This window comes from Crinia signifera, chromosome 7 (assembly GCF_055691185.1).
Source record: "Crinia signifera chromosome 7, ASM5569118v1, whole genome shotgun sequence".
Classification (NCBI taxonomy): Eukaryota; Metazoa; Chordata; class Amphibia; order Anura; family Myobatrachidae; genus Crinia; species Crinia signifera.
In genome coordinates, this window is record NC_139223.1 from 163,652,111 (window position 1) to 163,671,549 (window position 19,439).

Here is a 19,439-nt window from a genome sequence, read left to right on the forward strand (position 1 = left end):
GAACCAACTGACCCATTTACATGAGACCAGTATCATATTGAAGAACTTTTTAGTTGGCTTCGAATGATTTTGGTCCCGTGAAACTGGGCTGTTTGTTTCCAGAAAAATCTGCCCTCAAAGAACATAAACAGTCATGAAATTACATTTAAGAAATGAAAAAAAAAAAAAACGGTTTAACCTCAATATCCCTGGAAAAAATTAACCCATATGGATCCAGCTTGGTATCAGATTGAAAGTCCAGCGATTTGGGTTCGACTGAGCTCAACCTCAAGCTTCAGTGATGCCGAAGGGGGAACTGGCAGCCGTTGAACTGGGTGGGGGTCGGAATTAGCAGGTCCCATGTTATCCTATAGGGAAAACGTTCCAGTTTTGCCTTTCAGTATCTCCGGTTCCCAGGGGGCTAGAGACACGGGGCTGGGCTCGTTGGAAAGCCCCATCCCTCAGCTACAAAATGGGCTAATGGGTGGTCCTGTGCACCCCCGGACCACCCCCTAGATTCGCCTATGGTGTCCGCCTGTTCTTTTTATACAGGGGAAGCAGCCTGTGTTGTCCTCCTGTTGATATGCATCCTGTGGTGTCTGCCTGTTCTTTTTATACAGGGGGAGCAGCCTGTGGCGTCCTCCTGTTATAAACCAGGGGGAGCAGCCTGTGGTGTCTGTCTGTTCTTTGTATACAAGTGGAGCAGCCTGTGGTGTTCTCCTGTTATTATGCAGGGGAAGCAGCCTGTGGTGTCTACTAATTACACTATTTGACAACACACATGCACAGTCATTTAGACCTAGAAAACGGCAGAAATTTATATATTTCCAAAACCCAGTTTGCGGTTCTCAAAGTTTCCTGTTGTCACATTTCTCCCTGATTGGTGGACGTTTACCCCCTATCCTAGAGTTCAGATATGCATCCAAGTCCTTTTATTGTGAGCGAGATACATTTATCTTGGAATAAATATGTTTGGAAACAGTATGTGATATATTCCAATTTTTAGGCTCCCTGTGAATATCTAATTATCTTGCAGTTCTCTAATATACCCAATTAACCCACATATGATGTGACTTGGTACAGCAATATTATTCATCAAGGTGTGTACCTACATTTCTCCTGAAGCATGGATGGGATCAGTAGTTGGGGGATATGCTGATTCTTGTAGTACCTGAAATACCCATAATCTCATCACATGATCGCACAGGATCAATTACAGTGGCCGTGACCAGGTCCCCTAGAACCCGCCGTGCCCTAAGCACCTTCCTGGACGCCTAGCGGTGAATCCACATCTGTTTTTTAAGCACCAAGAGACTTATTTTTAGGAGTTGTAACTACAATACAGATATAACCATGGGTTTGCTTGTCATGAAATCTTTATTACACCAAAGAAGTGGAGAATAGTTCAACAATTGTATTTATTTAATAGAAATGGTGGACACGTCGGAAGGAGCCAATTCTCGGGCTGGTGGCTCCCCAGTCGGTGTATTTCCGGTACTCCCCGGGTCTCAGGTAGTACTGACGTCCCCGGTAGTTGGGCTCCTCATAGAACATCCAGTATCCGTCATGTACATGGGCAGAGTGGATGTCATGGAAGCGGAACCTCTCATAGACATTGGGACAGTCTTCTGTGAACTCCATCATCTGACCTCGGAAGTTCTCTCTCTCGTAGATGTTGATCCTGAATGATCCTTCGTGCTGTTTTATCAAAAGATACATCAGACAGTTTACAATGTGAGAGTCATGTCTAAATATTTAACACATCCTATGTAGAAACATGTAATGGGTACAGTGCGTCAATGGCAGTTATTCGGATCTGAATTCAGATCTGGATTGCTAATTTGTAGGCCAGCGATCAGGTGTACACCGCCCAGCCAGAGTGATATCCTGGCCTGTGCAAGGCTACAAAAAGCTGCTCAAAATGGAAAAGATCTGACGTGAATCCTGGTTTGACTAATTAACAACACCTGTGGTTTCCTGTTAAATGTCTGTTCAGAGAAGAAGATTCACATTATACATATATATATATATATATATATATATATATATATATATATATATATATATAGCTATATTATAATGTTGGAAGGGGAACGATAGTATCGGCTTTCTCTTGGGTCAGTTTTTGTTACACCCCGTTGCTAAAATTACTTACCTGTGGGCTCAGACGACAGGACTTAATGGAGTCATTGTAGCCCAGCCACTGCTGGAAGTCGGGGTACTCCCCTCTATGCAGGAAGTACTGGTGCCCCCTGAAGTTGGGGAACTCATACAGGATCCAGTTTCCACTCTCCACGTGGATGGAGTTACAGCGCCTGAAGTATGAGGACAAGTCTGGGCACTCAGAGTTACACTCATAGGAGCGGCCCTGGAAGTTCCTGTCCTCGTAGAATATTATCTGGAAAAAAAAATATTTATTAATTATATTTCATATATTTTTCACTGAAGGCCTTTTATTAGTATTGAAATTCTCTCTTTATCTCCTTTTACTAAATAACGAAGGTTCGTGTCCTTCTGATGTGTAATCTTATGCATGTTAGTGGTTAATTCACTAAAGCTTCTAAAAATGAAAAGAGGGGTTCTTGTCCATAGCAACCAATGCAAATTTGTCTATCATTTTCTAAGATGCAATCGAGAAATGATATGCTATGAGAAACATTACCGCTTTAGTAAATTTACACCTTGAAATTTTTGCAACACAAATGTGATAAAATGTTACAGTGATAAAGTGTTAGGGTGATAAGTGTTACAGTGATAAAGTGTTAGGGTGATAAAGTGTTAGGGTGATAAAGTGTTACCGTGATGAAGTGTTAGGGTGATAAAGTGTTAGGGTGATAAAGCGTTACCGTGATAAAGTGTTACAGTGATAAGGTGTTAGGGTGATAAAGTGTTACAGTGATAAGGTGTTAGGGTGATAAAGTGTTACAGTGATAAGGTGTTAGGGTGATAAAGTGTTACCGTGATAAAGTGTTAAGTGATAAAGTGTTACAGTAATAATGTGTTACCGTGATAAAGTGTTACTTGATGAAGTCTTACAATGCAGGTGTTACATTGATAAAGATTTACAGTGATAAAGTGTTACAATGATAAAGTGATAGGGTGATAAAGTGTTACCGTAATAAAGTGTTACCGTGATAAAGTGTTAGGGTGATAAAGTGTTACAGTAATAAAGATTTTCTTGATGAATTCTTACAATGCTAGTGTTACAGTGATAACGTTTTACAGTGATAAAGTGTTACAATTATAAATAGTTACAGTGATAAAGTGTTACAGTATGTCCTACAACTCACAGACAGCAGAAAGTTAACTGTCTCCAGGTACTCGCCCTTCTGAATAAACTCATTGGCTACCTAAAATAATCAAGACGTATCTTTTCTTTTAGTCAATGCATCATTTTTACTGTTGAGATCATTGTTATAGGACAAAACAAGAGTGTTGAACTGGGGCATAAAGGGCCCACTGGGGAAATGTCACAGGAGACCATGTTTGGGGTGTGGCCAGTTTCCAGAGGGGGTGTGGCTAGCCACATCTTGGTTTGCATAACCCTAAATGTGCCCATATACTAGGGCGATTCCACAGTGATTTGGGGGGTAGATTTATTAAGCACGGTAAAGTGATAAAGTGTCTGTTTTTTATCAGCAGCCAATCAGCTCCTACTTTTCAAATCAAGCCTGGAACTTAGGAGCTGATTGGCCGTTGATAAAAACCAGAAACTTTATCACTTCATGAGCTTAATAAATGTGCCCCTTGGTCACTTTTCATCCAGTTCCGGTGAGATATTAGATGAAAAGTGAGCAAATCGCATGTTCTTGACATCAGGTCCGTTGCGATGTGCAGTTCCATGGCATCACATCGAAACCTGAAGACCTTTCCACAGGCTTGGTTCGGATTGTCTATACGATACATCATATGCAGTCCTGCTGCCTAGAATTGAGGACAACTTTTCCCTTCATCTTCATCTAAGTCATCCTAGTGTATGGGCACCTTTAGAGAGTGTATGGTCTGGGCCCCCCGAGGAAGTCTTGTTAGACGAAACATGTCGGGCAGCTTTTAATCCTGTCTCCCTACTCAGCTAAGCGATTTTTATACTTTATTCATTCTATGTAATATTCCCGTTTTTTATGATTGTTTGATCTTGTAGGCAATACTTTTATATAGAGCCTAACTATTTTTGTGTTTTTAGAGCATTTAATTGTATTTTCTATTGCTGTGCAGACATATTTTTAGTACCATATAGCTTTATTTTTAAATACCATCCCTTACCTTTTTTTCTGTTACCATGTACTGTGTTATGCTGGCCACACATCAGACCAACTTTCCTCCAACCATCCAACTAGTTGGTTGATTGGACTGAAAATCTGGTACTGTATGGGGGCAAATGCCAATAAGCAATTTGCTCAGAAACTCAGGAGAATGGACAAAAACATTCAGCGAAATTGTCTAAATGAAATAGGTCCAACTACAGTACATTGTCTGAGTGACAGTTTTTGTCCATTTTCCGATTTGGGAGACAAATGACTTAATTACAAATTACATTTGCTCCTATCCAGTACCAGGTTTTTGTTCCATCCAACCAACTAGTTGGATGGTTGGAGAAAAGTTGGTCTGATGTGTGGCCAGCATAAGCCTTCATTTAAAAATAAATTTCTGACATTTTTTGAAAAATTTCCTGGATTGGTCCAATATTATTAAGTAACACAGATCGCCGAGTTCCATAAATATAGTTTCTCTCTCTCTCTCTCTCTCTCTCTCTCTCTCTCTCTCTCTCTCTCTCTCTCTCTCTCTCTATATATATATATATATCTTGTGTTCGCGTGACTCCGAGACATTGCCATCTGTTGGCAGCAAATTAAACTACATCTACTAGCTTTTGAAGCATTCGCTTTGAGCAGGCTTACTACTATATTTATATATAGTGTGTGTGTGTGTGTGTGTGTGTGTGTGTGTGTGTGTGTTAGTATATATATATACTTATATATATATATATATATACTGCATGTGTCATGTTTCAAGTTAAAATGGTGACCTTTTTATACATATATCTGACACATCCGATCATGTTTTACACTTTATGAAACATATTTCCCCCTCCCTTTATTCCCTTCACTTGCTTTAAGGCCCTTATTCTAGTTGAATCGGACGGATGCGTATTTCGGACAGGAACCGAGTGTTCTTAGCCCCGCCTACCGCGCGGATCGCTCACACCATCCAAATGCCAACTGAACGAACCGTGAGTGCATTTTTCATCTGTGAGAACCTTCCCCATTCTCCGATGGTTGCCGGCCATCCAATGATGGACCGAGTGGTCAAGCAGCACCTGACCACTCCAGACCATGTGAAGGCAGGGCTATGGGTGGGCAGCTGACATCCGGCTATGTCATATGTCCGCCCCCCACACGTGTGTCATGGCCGCATTACCATACGTACGCCCAGCGTTTTCATGGGAATGCCCATGATACGCGGGGCATACGCATATGGTAATGAGCCCAAACAGCCCTTCACGCCTCTCTCCACGCCCTGCTCGGATGGTTCCGTATGATCATTTTCTGCACGGAATTCACACCGCGTTCCGACAAGTGAGGCGTTTGCACAAGCGCAGAAACGCCTCTGCACATGCGCAAACACAATACATCGGCCGTCCGTACACACTCGGAGCCATCCGACTCAATCAGAATAAGGGCCTATGTTCCTACATCATACTAAAAACATAAATGATAGTTCTGCTCCTTCTATAATTAAATTTAAGACAAAGAAATGTCTGCAAAAGTAAATGCTGTAAATACATGTTCACTGTGAACAATACACTGTGTGAACATAACATAATTATATATTAGTTATTGCTGTAACTGTTGAAACTCATCAATAAACATTTAGATCTGAATTTTTTTATATAACGATATACGATATACAGTAAATATAATTGGTAGTAAATCTCACCTTTCCCATAGTGAAAGCAGAATGTGGTCGCAGTAACTGTCTCTTAGGATTGGGGGAACTGGAGGTTTATATACCCAGTACACATGTAAGCAGATGTATGGCCATTGTGCGCTGTATTATGTTAGAGACTGTTCAGGAACTGTATGGTGCTGTGGTTTTTGTGTATTATGTAGACCCGGGATCCTATACGCACTTTCCGAGCTATTCTGCAGTTTAAGCAGAAACTATTTAACAGCGTACGAGTAGCTTGTGTACATTGGTATTGTGTGCGTGTGTGTGAGTGTGTGTGTGTGTTCCTCAGCTACAACAGTTTTACACATTGATTTTTCGCAGTATTTTTTATATTTTAGCAAAGTCTAGAAACCATCACAATTTAGCTATGCATCTTAAAACATTATGGGGGAAATTTACTAAGAACACAAATCCGAAAATTCGAATTTGTATTCTTAATACGCCAGAATACAAATGCATATCACTGTTATAGCTGTATGCAAATTCATATTCCGGAGGAAAATTTACCAATCAGTCGTATTTGACATTCGAATTTTCCGATGGCGTATAGATTTGTATTTTTGTCCATACGAATTCGTATTTTAAAATACAAATTTGTATCGGTTGCGCCGGTTTTTCGAAATTATTTATTTTTATTTTAACATTGCAGCCGATAAGAATTCATATTTTAAAATACAAATTCATATGGGCAAAAATACAAATCTATATGCCATCGGAAAATACGAATCAGTCCAATGCGACCGATTAGTAAATTTGAGTAGGGGTCCCCTGTATTTTAAGAACCAGCACCAGGCCCAACCAGCCAGCAGGGTAATGCCACAGCCGGGGGGTGACTTTTTATACAAGTCCCCCAGCCAAAGCATTCATCCCCCTGACCGGTCAGCATGGGCAGGGGTCCGTGGGGAGTGGTGACCCCCAATGAAGGGGTTCCCCCTCCAGAATTTACCTGCCCAGGTTGAAGCCTGGGACTGTCCCCGATACCCCTGGGCTGTGGGCATTGGGCTGATTAAAGTGTAAAAAATAAATTAAACTATTGTATATTGCTGTGGAACTATGAGTCCCAGCAAGCCTCCCCCGAATGCAGGGATTTAGAGAACCACAAATCCCAGCATGTGGGGCATTAAAGGGCCCACTAGCAATACAAATAGTTAAATAAACACACTGACATCCATGAAAAAAATAACTTTATTACATAAATAGCCCACACATACTGATACTTACCTATGTTGAGCCCGTAGGTAGGTTTACCTCCGTCCATCGGTGCATCCTGAAGAATGCCCTGGGTTATCTTTGGAAGCAAATTATACTTACAAGGGTCCTCCGGCGTAGATAAGGTCCTCATTCCAAGTAGAATCCAGGGTCTTGGCAAAAAAATAAATCGATAACCAGAGCCAAGCCGGACTGTCAGAAGAAGCAGCATGGTGTCTGTGTTGACATTGTGCGGCTCCTCCTCCTGAATGCTGCTATTGGCTGCCTAGTGGCCAATCAGGAGCCGCTAGATCGGGCACTTTAATCAGCCCGACCCCTAGTAAATTTGTTCATTGTATTTTGGGAACTAGGACCGGCCCTTGGATTTTTTAAAACCAGGAACGGCTCTGTGAGCCTGGGTCTGGTTATGACCGTGGGAGGCACTCCGTTTTTTTAAATTATTTATTTATTCTTCTCTTTTTTCACACTGAAGGCTGCACAGATCTGACTGATCCGTGCAGGCTTCTGCCAAATACGCCAGGAAAATGAAGTGTATTTTTCTGGCATATACGGCCGGCAATCAGCAGCTTATTTTGCTAGTTGCCGGTAATAGCGCTTAGTAAATTAGGAATCACCATTCTTATGAATGGTGATTCCTAATCGTATTCTGTCGATGGCGTATACATTCGAATTTGTAAATACAAATATAAATGTGCCATGAATACGAAAATGAATTAACATATTTTCAGGATAGTAAACCCTAAATATACCTATACGCCAAAAAAAATTGTATTTTACTATACAAATACAATTTTTTTTGCCGTATTTGCCTTTGTAAATCCCCCCCCCCCCCTATGATTATTGGGGGTACTTGATCTGTGCCAATTGTTCCGACAGTCTTCATTTTTCACCAAATTTCGGCTGAATTTACATTTGGCCTATTCAATATAATTGTCAATTTTTCAACTATTGGAACAATCAGCACAGTTGGAAAAAACACGTGGATCATCTAGCCGAAAAATCCTATAAATATAAATCTACATAGTTACATAGTAGTTGCGGTTGAAAAAAGCCCATTAAGTTCAAGCTATATATGACAGATAGTGTGATGACACGGATGAGGTTACTACCTATCTGTTATAAACTAGAATCCCCGATGACCCAAAATGGCTGACCAATTTATTACTAGTCCACCATAGTTCATTGTGATTATTGGTTATAACCCTGTATACTGTACTTTGTTCTGCTAAAAAAAAATCTATCCCCTTTTTTAACTCACAACCTTCTCTGGCAGTATATTCCATATCTCACCACTGACTCCTCCTTTGCTGGGTGGGAAACTTTATCTTCTCTGCATGTCCTGTGTGCATATATAATTAATTAATCATATCTACTCATAGATGACCTGTTTTCTAGTGTAACCATACCAAACCTGGCTAGCCTTTCCTCATATCCCAATATAACCATCCCTAACCTGGCTAGCCTTTCCTCATAGCCCAATGTAATCACACCTAACCTGGCTAGCCTTTCCTCATAGCCCAATGTAACCTTCCCTAACCTGGCTAGCCTTTCCTCATAGCCCAATGTAACCATCCCTAACCTGGCTAGCCTTTCCTCATACCCCAATGTAACCACTCCCAACCTGGCTAGCCTTTCCTCATAGCCCAATGTAACCATCCCTAACCTGGCTTGCCTTTCCTCATACCCCAATGTAACCACTCCCAACCTGGCTAGCCTTTCCTCATAGCCCAATGTAACCATCCCTAACCTGGCTTGCCTTTCCTCATACCCCAATGTAACCACTCCCAACCTGGCTAGCCTTTCCTCATAGCCCAATGTAACCATACCTAACCTGGCTAGCCTTTCCTCATAGCACAATGTAACCATCCCTAACCTGGCTAGCCTTTCCTCATAGCCCAAGGTAACCACCCCTAACCTGGCTAGCCTTTCCTCATAGCCCAATGTAACCAGACCTAACCTGGCTAGCCTTTCCTCATAGCCCAGTGTAACCATACCTAATCTGGCTAGATTTCCTCATAACCCAATGTAACCAGACCTAACCTGGCTAGCCTTTCCTCATAGCCCAGTGTAACCATACCTAATCTGGCTAGATTTCCTCATAACCCAATGTAACCAGACCTAACCTGGCTAGCCTTTCCTCATACCCCGATGTAACCACACCTAACCTGGCTAGCCTTTCCTCATATCCCAATGTAACCATACCTAACCTGGCTAGCCTTTCCTCATAGCCCAATGTAACCACACTTAACCTGGCTAGTCTTTCTTCATAACCCAATGTAACCATACCTAACCTGGCTAGCCTTTCCTCAAAGCCCAATGTAACCATCCCTAACCTGGCTAGCCTTTCCTCATAGCCCAATATAACCATTCCTAACATGGCTAGCCTTTCCTCATAACCCACTATAGCAATACCTAACCTGGCTAGCCTTTCTCCATAACCAATATAACCATACATAACCTGACTAGCAATTCCTCATAACCCAATATAACCATACCTAACCTGGCTAGCCTTTCCTCATAGATCAATGTAACCATACCTAGCCTGGCTAGCCTTTCCTCATAGCCCAGTGTAACCTCACCTAACCTGGCTAGCCTTTCCTCATAGCCCAATGTAACCATCCCTAACCTGGGTAGCCTTTCCTCATAGCCCAATGTAACCATCCCTAACCTGGCTAGCCTTTCCTCATAGCCCAATGTAACCATCCCTAACCTGGCTAGCCTTTCCTCGTAGCCCAAAGTAACCATCCCTAACCTGGCTAGACTTTCCTCATAGGCCAGTGTAACCATATCAAATGTGCTTCTAAACATTGGGAAATAGATAAAGGTTGTTCATAGAAATTGGTTACATTAATTTAAGTACACAGTGCAATACAATGCAATACACCACACTAATACACAACATAATACACCAGGCAAATGCACAATATATTACACCACACTATAACGGATGGTGACAACCCATCAATAACAGGTAACTCAAGGACTCCAGAAAAAGTAGGTGGTAGAAGTCATCTGCAGGTGGCCACAGTGGAGTACTACAGCAAGGCAGGGACAGGCAATGACCGGCTGCCAACACTCCAGGAGAGAACAACCCCACAGCAGGAACAGCTGCTATCACTGGCGTCTGCTGCCAGGCCTGGCTTCCTTAAAAGGAAGTCCCTGGCATATGAGAAGTAGCCCAGCCGACCAGCCCCCCAATTCTAATAATTCCACCTGGCGCTGGTCACACATACAGCGGTACCATGGCTGCTTAGTAACAGCAAGGACTCAAAGCCACACCACCCAGCGTCCTCCGGTTGCTAGGCAACCGGATGGACAGATCCCCTGGCGGCTAGAGTTATGCGCCGGGCCAGTTGCCTAGCAATTGCTGAGACCCGAAGCACAGCCCTGTCTCTCATGGCTGCAGCCTCTCATCTGTCGCCGCTCTCCCTGCCAACAGGTAATGGACACTGGGCAACCCCAGTTGTGGCCAGACTTGCACCAATCTGTGAAGCCACGGGTCCCCAGGTCCTGACAGAGACTTCAGCTTGTATGCTGAGCAGACTTCACAGGCAATGAACTCAGCAAGTCGGATATCCTGTCTGCAGATCTGGTGGCATAGGTAAAACAAGCTACTAGAACAAGAGGAAATGAAGTCCGATCGTGATTAGGTTTTTTTGAATATGCAGTTTTTGGGTATATTGTCGACATCTAATGTGACTCAAACATTTGGAATCCAGATAACTAGTCTACAATGAGAAGGTAGACATCAGATTGTCAACAAGTGCCAAGTCGATATGTTCTAGTTTGACAGGGTCATCACATCAACAGGATCATTTTGTATCAGTTTAATTTTCAAGTGCCAGTTACATATCATGTCCCCAGTAGTGCCGGTTACAGATGTCCTCAGTAGTGCCAGTTACATATCATGGGCCTTATTCAAGTTCACTCTTAGAGGCAAATTCCTTCTTAGCTGGACAAAACCATGTGCACTGCAGGGGGGCAGATGTAACATGTGCACACAATAAATTTGGTGGTGCAGCATTTCATCGGAAGTGACAGGAGCATGCAGGAGATGCTTGCGATGGCCCACAAAATTTGTGGACACGTTCGTCATTCTGCCACTGTCTGACGAAGGCTGCAGCGGCAGCATAAACTCCTCAACATGCCCTGCCATCAGCTTAAACAAGAGGTGGTGAGGCGCTGGAACTCCACCCTCTATATGCTGCAGAGGATGGAGGAGCAGCAAAAGGCCATTCAAGCCTACACAGCCACCTACGACATAGTCACCTGACTCAAGTGCAGTGGAGGCTGATTTCCATGTTGTGCAAGGTTCTCCAGCCGTTTGAAATTGGCACACGTGAAGTCAGTTCCGACACTGCCAGCTTGAGTCAGGTGATTCCCTGATCAGGCTGTTACAGAAGCAGCTGGAGAAAGTGAAGGAGGAGCTAAAGCCTCAAAGCATGTGGCTCTTGTGGATGAAGCCCTCCATACGCTTTGCTAGGATACGAGGGTGGTCAGTTTGTTAAAGTCAGAGGAATATGTTCTGGCCACAGTGCTCGATCCTCGGTTTAAAGCATATGTTGTGTCTCTGTTTGCGGTGGACACAAGTCTACAAAGGTGCAAAGACCTGCTGGTTAGGAGATAGTCATCTGATGGGTACCGTGACATGGCCCCCTCCTTCATTTTCTCCCACACCTGTTTGAGGAAACAGCTGAGATTTCCTACACAACTTGCTGGCAGGAATGCAGGGCGGGCAGGAGGGAGTTTGGACATCTGGTCTGGACTAAAGGACCTGCCAACGATTGCTGACATGTCTACTGTCGGTGCATTGGATGCTGTCACCTTGAAAAAATGGTGGAGGATTACTTTGGTGACAGCATCCAAGTAGACATGTCAGACAGTCCTTACCTGTACTGGCAGGAAAAAAAGGCAGTTTGGAAGCCCCTGTACAAACTGGCTCTATTTTACCTGAGTTGTCCCCCCTCCAGTGTGTACTCTGAAAGAGGTTTTAGTGCAGCGGGGAACCTGGTCAGTAAGCGGCGAAGGAGGTTGCTTCCACAAAATGTGGAGAAGATGACGTTTATAAAAATGAATGATCCATTATTCAACGAAGACCAGGAATTGTCTCCAGAGGTTATAACGGGACCTGGGATTGTGGAGTCCAGCGGGGACAAATTGATAATCTGTGAGGTGAGGAATTACACACTGAAGGGGGCAAGGAATCAGAGGAGGAGGATGACGATTGACGATGACATCTTGTCTCTGTAGAGCCAGTTTATACATAGAGATGTGAATTGTTTTTTTTTTTTTGTGTGTGGTCCCAAACAAAATAATCGTTTCAGCCACAGTTTTATAGGCCCTGTCGCTGAAATGTTTGGTTTGTTAAAGTGTGCATGTCCTATTTCCGCAACATAAGGGTGGGTGGGTTAAGGACAATTCCATCTTGCATCACCATTCATTAATCCCACTGCTGAAAATCATTGCTATGTGAGATAAGTGGACTCGTCTTTAATCACATACAATTGTTTGCGCTCAAGTGGTAATAATCACAGAGCTGAGCAATCCCACTGCTAAGAGTCATTGATTGCTGCACAAATTGCCAACTGTTTCTCAGCTGGTGGTAAACACGATCAAGCCAGATAGTGGTCTTATTGGATATTAAACTGACAAAAAGATATACACACTCGCAAAACAACTCAGTGCTGCACGAATCACCCACTGCTCCTTGGCTGGTTGTCGCCTGGTTATATCTGGTCAGAAGGTTCCACTCCTTTGCAGCTATTGCATTGCTTCATGAATCGCCCACTGCTCCTCGGCTGGTGGTAAACGCGATCAAGCCAGATAGTGGACATATTAGATAGTAAACTGACAAAAACAGATACACACTCCCAGAACAACTCAGTGCTGCTCGAAATGCCCACTGCTCCTCAGCTGCACATCGTAAACATAATCAAGCCAGATAGGGGTCTTTTTGGGGCCTAGTTTTTCAAACTGCCATCCTGTCTGCCGCTGCAGTGCCACTCCTAGATGAGCCACGTGCTTGTGCCGCACACTTGTGTGGCTTAGCAGAGTTATCCAGCTACCTTGATGCCACCTTTTGCCCTAAAAACAATATTGTGAGGTGTTCAGTGTTCAGAATACACTGGAAATGAGTGGAAATGAATGTTATTGAAGTTAATAATAGGAGCAAAAAATCAGAACCCAAAACCCAAAACGTTTAGGGGGTGTTTTGGCAAAACCCATTAGAACCCAAAACCTGAAGGTAATCAAAACTCAAAACCCAAAACGCGAAAAGTGGCCGCTACACATCCCTACTTATAATTTAATCTTCCAGGAGCAGTGTCCATCTCTCTATCCGCCTTCCTAGGAGTAAAGATCGCCTCTGACCTCATCTACCAGGCGAGGTGTCTATCTCTCTATCCGCCTTCCTAGGAGTAAATATCGCCTCTGACCTCATCTACCAGGTGAGGTGTCTATCTCTCTATCCGCCTTCTTAGGGATAAATATCAACTATTACCCCATCTGTCAGGAGAAGTGTCTATCTCTCTATTTACCTTCCTTGGGGTAAATACGACCTCTAACCCCATCTGCCAGGAGGAGTGTCCATCTCTATGCATTCCTAGGAGTAAATACCACCACTAACCACATCTGTCAGAAAGCAGTGCCCATCTCTCTATCCACCTTCCTAGGGAAAAGTTTCACATCTAACATCTGCTAGGATTCCTTGAAAACCAGCTGTACCCCAGTGATGTCTCCTCCTGTACCCTGGTAATACCACTGATATATGTTTCAGTCTCTATCATGTCCCCAGTGTCAGCATGTCCCCGTGTCCTACTACTTCTCTCCCTGTGATGTCTCCTCCTGTACCTGGTAATACCCCTGATATATGTGACAGTCTCTATCATGTCCCCCCCCCCAGTGTCAGTGCATGTCCCCGTGTCCTACTACTTCTCTCCCTGTGATGTCTCCTCCTGTACCTGGTAACAACCCTGATATATGTGACAGTCTCTATCATGTCCTCCCTTTTCCTTATCTGCTCCAAACTATACATGTTAACATTTTTTAGTCTTTCTGGGTAAGTCCAATGATGTAGGCCATGAACCATAGTTGCCCTTCTTTGTACAGTCTCTAATGGATTTATATCCTTCTAAAGATTTGACCTCCAGATCTGGACACAGTATCTAGATGAGGCCGCACCAATAATCTACTGTATATAAAACTGGACACAGCATTCTAGATGAGGCTGTCCCAGTGACTTACACATAACGGCACAGTACTCTACATGAGGCCGTACCAATGGCCTATACAGAACTGGGCACAGTATCTAGATGAGACCGAACATGCGACCTATACAGAACTCAACACAGTATCTAGATGAGGCCGCACCAGTGACCTATACAGAACTGGGCACAGTATCTGGATGAGGCCGCACCAGTGACCTATACAGAACTGGGCACAGTATCTAGATGAGGCCGCACCAGTGACCTATACAGAACTGGGCACAGACAGTATCTAGATGAGGCCACATCAGTGACCTATACAGAACTGGGCACAGTATCTGGATGAGGCCGCACCAGTGACCTATACAGAACTGGGCACAGTATCTAGATGAGGCCGCACCAGTGACCTATACAGAACTGAACACAGTATCTAGATGAGGCCGCACCAGTGACCTATACAGAACTGGCCAGAGTATCTAGATGAGGCTGCACCAGTGACCTATACAGAACTGGCCAGAGTATCTAGATGAGGCTACACCAGTGACCTATACAGAACTGGGCACAGTATCTAGAGAAGGCCACACCAGTTACCTATACAGAACTGGGCACAGTATCTAGATGAGGCCGAACCAGTGACCTCTACAGAACTGGGCACAGTATCTAGATAAGGCCGTACCAGTGACCTATACAGAACTGGGCACAGTATCTAGATGAGGCTGTACCAATGACCTATACAGAACTGGGCACAGTATCTAGATGAGGCTGTACCAATGACCTATACAGAACTAGGCACAGTATCTAGATGAGGCTGTACCAATGACCTATACAGAACTGGGCACAGTATTTTAGATGTGGTCCAATCGGTGACCTTTACATAACTGGGCATAGTACTCTAGATGAGGCCGCACCAGTGACCTACTGTATACAGAACTGGGCACAATATCTGGATGAGACCGCACCAGTGACCTATACAGAACTGGCCACAGTATCTAGATGAGGCCGCACCAGTAACCTATACAGAACTGGCCAGAGTATCTAGATGAGGCCGCACCAGTGACCTATACAGAACTAGGCACAGTATCTAGATGAGGCCACACCAGTTAGCTATACAGAACTGGGCACAGTATTCTAGATGAGGACACACCAGTGACCTATACAGAACTGGGCACAGTATTCTAGATGAGGCCGTACCAGTGACCTATACAGAACTGGGCACAGTATTTAGATGAGGCCGCACCAGTGACCTATACAGAACTGAACACAGTATCTAGATAAGACCGCACCAGTGACCTATACAGAACTGGCTACAGTATCTAGATGAGACCGCACCAGTGACCTATACAGAACTGGCCACAGTATTTAGATGAGGCCGCACCAGTAACCTATACAGAACTGGCCAGAGTATCTAGATGAGGCCGCACCAGTGACCTATACAGAACTGGGCACAGTATCTAGATGAGGCCACACCAGTTACCTATACAGAACTGGGCACAGTATTCTAGATGAGGACACACCAGTGACCTATACAGAACTGGGCACAGTATTCTAGATGAGGCCGTACCAGTGACCTATACAGAACTGGGCACAGTGCTCTAGATGAGGCCGGACCAATGACCTATACAGAGCTGGGCACAGTATTTTAGATGTGGTCCCATCGGTGACCTTTACATAACTGGGCATAGTACTCTAGATGAGGTCGCACCAGTGACCTACTGTATACAGAACTGGGCACATTATTCTAGATGAGGCCGCACCAGTGACCGATACAGAACTGGGCACAGTATCTAGATGAGGCCGGACCAATGACCTATACAGAACTGGACACAGTATCTAGATGAGGCTGTACCAATGACCTATACAGAACTGGGCACAGTATTTTAGATGTGGTCCCATCGGTGACCTTTACATAACTGGGCATAGTACTCTAGATGAGGCCGCACCAGTGACCTACTGTATACAGACCTGGGCACAGTATTCTAGATGAGTCCGCACCAGTGACCTATACAGAATTGGGCACAGTATCTAGATGAGACCGCACCAGTGACCTATACAGAACTGGGCACAGTGCTCTAGATGAGGCCGGACCAATGACGTATACAGAACTGGACACAGTATCTAGATGAGTCTACACCAGTGACCTATACAGAACTGGGCATAGTATTCTAGATGAGACGATACTAGTGACCTATACAGAACAGGGCACAGTATCTAGATGAGGCCGTACCAGTGTCCTATACAGAACTAGCCAGAGTATCTAGATGAGGCCGCACCAGTGACCTATACAGAACTGGCACAGTATCTAGATAAGGCCGTACCAGTGACCTATACAGAACTGGGCACAGTATGTAGATGAGGCCGCACCAGTGACCTCAACAGAACTGGGCACAGTATCTAGATAAGGCCGTACCAGTGACCTATACAGAACTGGCCAGAGTATCTAGATGAGGCCGCACCAGTGACCTAAACAGAACTGGGCACAGTATCTAGATGAGGCCACACCAGTTACCTATACAGAACTGGGCACAGTATCTAGATGAGGCCGCACCAGTGACCTCTACAGATCTGGGCACAGTATCTAGATCAGGCCGTACCAGTGACCTATACAGAACTGGGCACAGTATCTAGATGAGGCTGTACCAATGACCTATACAGAACTGGGCACAGTATCTAGATGAGGCTGTACCAATGACCTATACATAACTGGGCATAGTACTCTAGATGAGGCCGCACCAGTGACCTATACAGAACTGGGCACAGTATTCTAGATGAGGACGCACCAGTGACCTATACAGAACTGGGCACAGTATTCTAGATGAGGACGCACCAGTGACCTATACAGAACTGGGAACAGTATTCTAGATGAGGCCGTACCAGTGACCTACACAGAACTGGGCACAGTGCTCTAGATGAGGCCGGACCAATGACCTATACAGAACTGGACACAGTATCTAGATGAGGCTACACCGGTGACCTATACAGAACGGGGCATAGTACTCTACATGAGGCCACACCAATTACCTTTACAGAACTGGGCACAGTGCTCTAGATGAGGCCGCACCAGTGACCTATACAGAACTGGGCAGAGTATACTAGATGAGGCCACACCAGTGACCTATACAGAACTGGACACAGTATTCTAGATGAGGCCATACCAGTGACCTATACAGAAATGGGCACAGTGCTCTAGATGAGGCCGCACCAATGACCTATACAGAACTGGATGCAGTATCTAGATGAGGCTACACCATTGACCTATACAGAACTGGGCATAGTACTCTACATGAGGCCACACCAATTACCTATACAGAACTGGGCACAGTGCTCTAGATGAGGCCGCACCAATGACCTATACAGAACTGGACACAGTATCCAGATGAGGCCGCACCAATGACCTATACAGAACTGGACACAGTATCTAGATGAGGTTGTACCAATAACCTATACAGAACTGGGAACAGTATCTAGATAAGGCTGCACCAGTGACCTATACAAAACTGGGCATAGTATCTAGATGAGGCTGCACCAGCGACCTATACAGAACTGGACACAGTATCTAGATGAGGCCATACCAGTGACCTATACAGAACTGGGCACAGTACTCTAGATGATGCTGTACCAGTGACCTACTGTATACAGAACTAGACACAGTATCCAGATGAGGCCGCACCAATGACCTATACAGAACTGGACACAGTATCTAGATGAGGTTGTACCAATAACCTATACAGAACTGGGAACAGTATCTAGATAAGGCTGCACCAGTGACCTATACAGAACTGGGCACAGTATCTAGATGAGGCTGCACCAGTGATCTATAAAGAACTGGGCACAGTATCTAGATGAATTCATACCAATGACCTATACAGAACTGGACACAGTATCTCGATGAGGCCGCACCAGTGACCTATACAGAACTGGGCCCAGTATCTAGATGAATTCATACCAATGACTTATACAGAACTGGGCACAGTATCTAGATGAGGCCGTATGAGTGACCTATACAGAATTGGACACAGTATCTAGAAGAGGCCGTACCAGTGACCTATACAGAACTGGGCACAGTATCTTGATGAGTCCGTACCAATGCATATACAGAACTAGACACATTGGGGGAAATTTACTAAAGGAAATTTGTAAAAAATAGGTGTATTTGTATCCAGAAATACACTTATTTTTGACATTTACAATCCCGAAAATATGGCAATTCGTATTCGTATTGATAGCACATCAATACGAATATGAATTGCCGTATTTTCGGGATATTAAATGTCAAAAATAAGTGTATTTCTGGATACAAATACACCTATTTTTTTTACTAATTTCCTTTAGTAAATTTCCCCAAAAATGATAGATTAGGCCACACCAGTGACCTATACAAAACTGGGCATAGTATCTAGATGAGGCTGCACCAGCGACCTATACAGAACTGGACACAGTATCTAGATGAGGCCATACCAGTGACCTATACAGAACTGGGCACAGTACTCTAGATGAGGCTGTACGAATTACCTATACTAAACTGGTCACAGTAATATCAATGAGGTCCCTCCAGTGACCTATACATAACTGAGCACAGTACTCTAGATGATGCTGTACCAGTGACCTACTGTATACAGAACTAGACACAGTATCTAGATGAGGCCACACCAATGACCTATACAGAACTGGGCACAGTATCTAGATGAAGTCCCACCAGTGACCTACAGATGGAGTCCTTCTCAACTATCTTACTTAGGTTGTGGCTCACCATGGCTAGTCATGGCTATCCTATTGTGCTCAGCAGCAATACAATACATAGAAGAATACAGTAGGGGATTAGGGGATTAATCCTTTTACTCACTTAATCCTATTAAAGGTCTGGATGAAGATGTTTACAGATTCTTCTCACTCTCTTTCTATAGTAACTGTACCACATTCTTGACCACTACTATAATGACCACTACCTAGATTGTCCATTGTTTGTTTTACCCATCTAGGTGCTTCTACTCTGTTACATAACTTTGTGCCATCTATTTGCAAAAATAAATGCAATGTAAGAAATGTGATATCCAAAATGTTTTAATGAATGCAAAAATGTGACTGATTTTATTGATCTGCAGT

General features: G+C 44.0%; 1 protein-coding gene across 1 annotated transcript; it reads right to left on the reverse strand.

Annotated features, from left to right (window-relative positions):
• Positions 1-1,354: 1,354 nt before the first annotated feature.
• On the reverse strand, positions 1,355-5,925 carry LOC146021257 (gamma-crystallin-3-like). The gene is made up of 4 exons (XM_083155050.1): positions 5,917-5,925; positions 3,270-3,329; positions 2,135-2,377; positions 1,355-1,677 (listed from the first exon to the last, which is right to left on the reverse strand). The coding sequence occupies exons 1-4, from the start codon at positions 5,923-5,925 to the stop codon at positions 1,402-1,404; spliced, it is 588 nt and encodes a 195-aa protein (XP_083011176.1). The 3' UTR covers positions 1,355-1,401.
• Between the last annotated feature and the right edge of the window lie 13,514 nt (positions 5,926-19,439).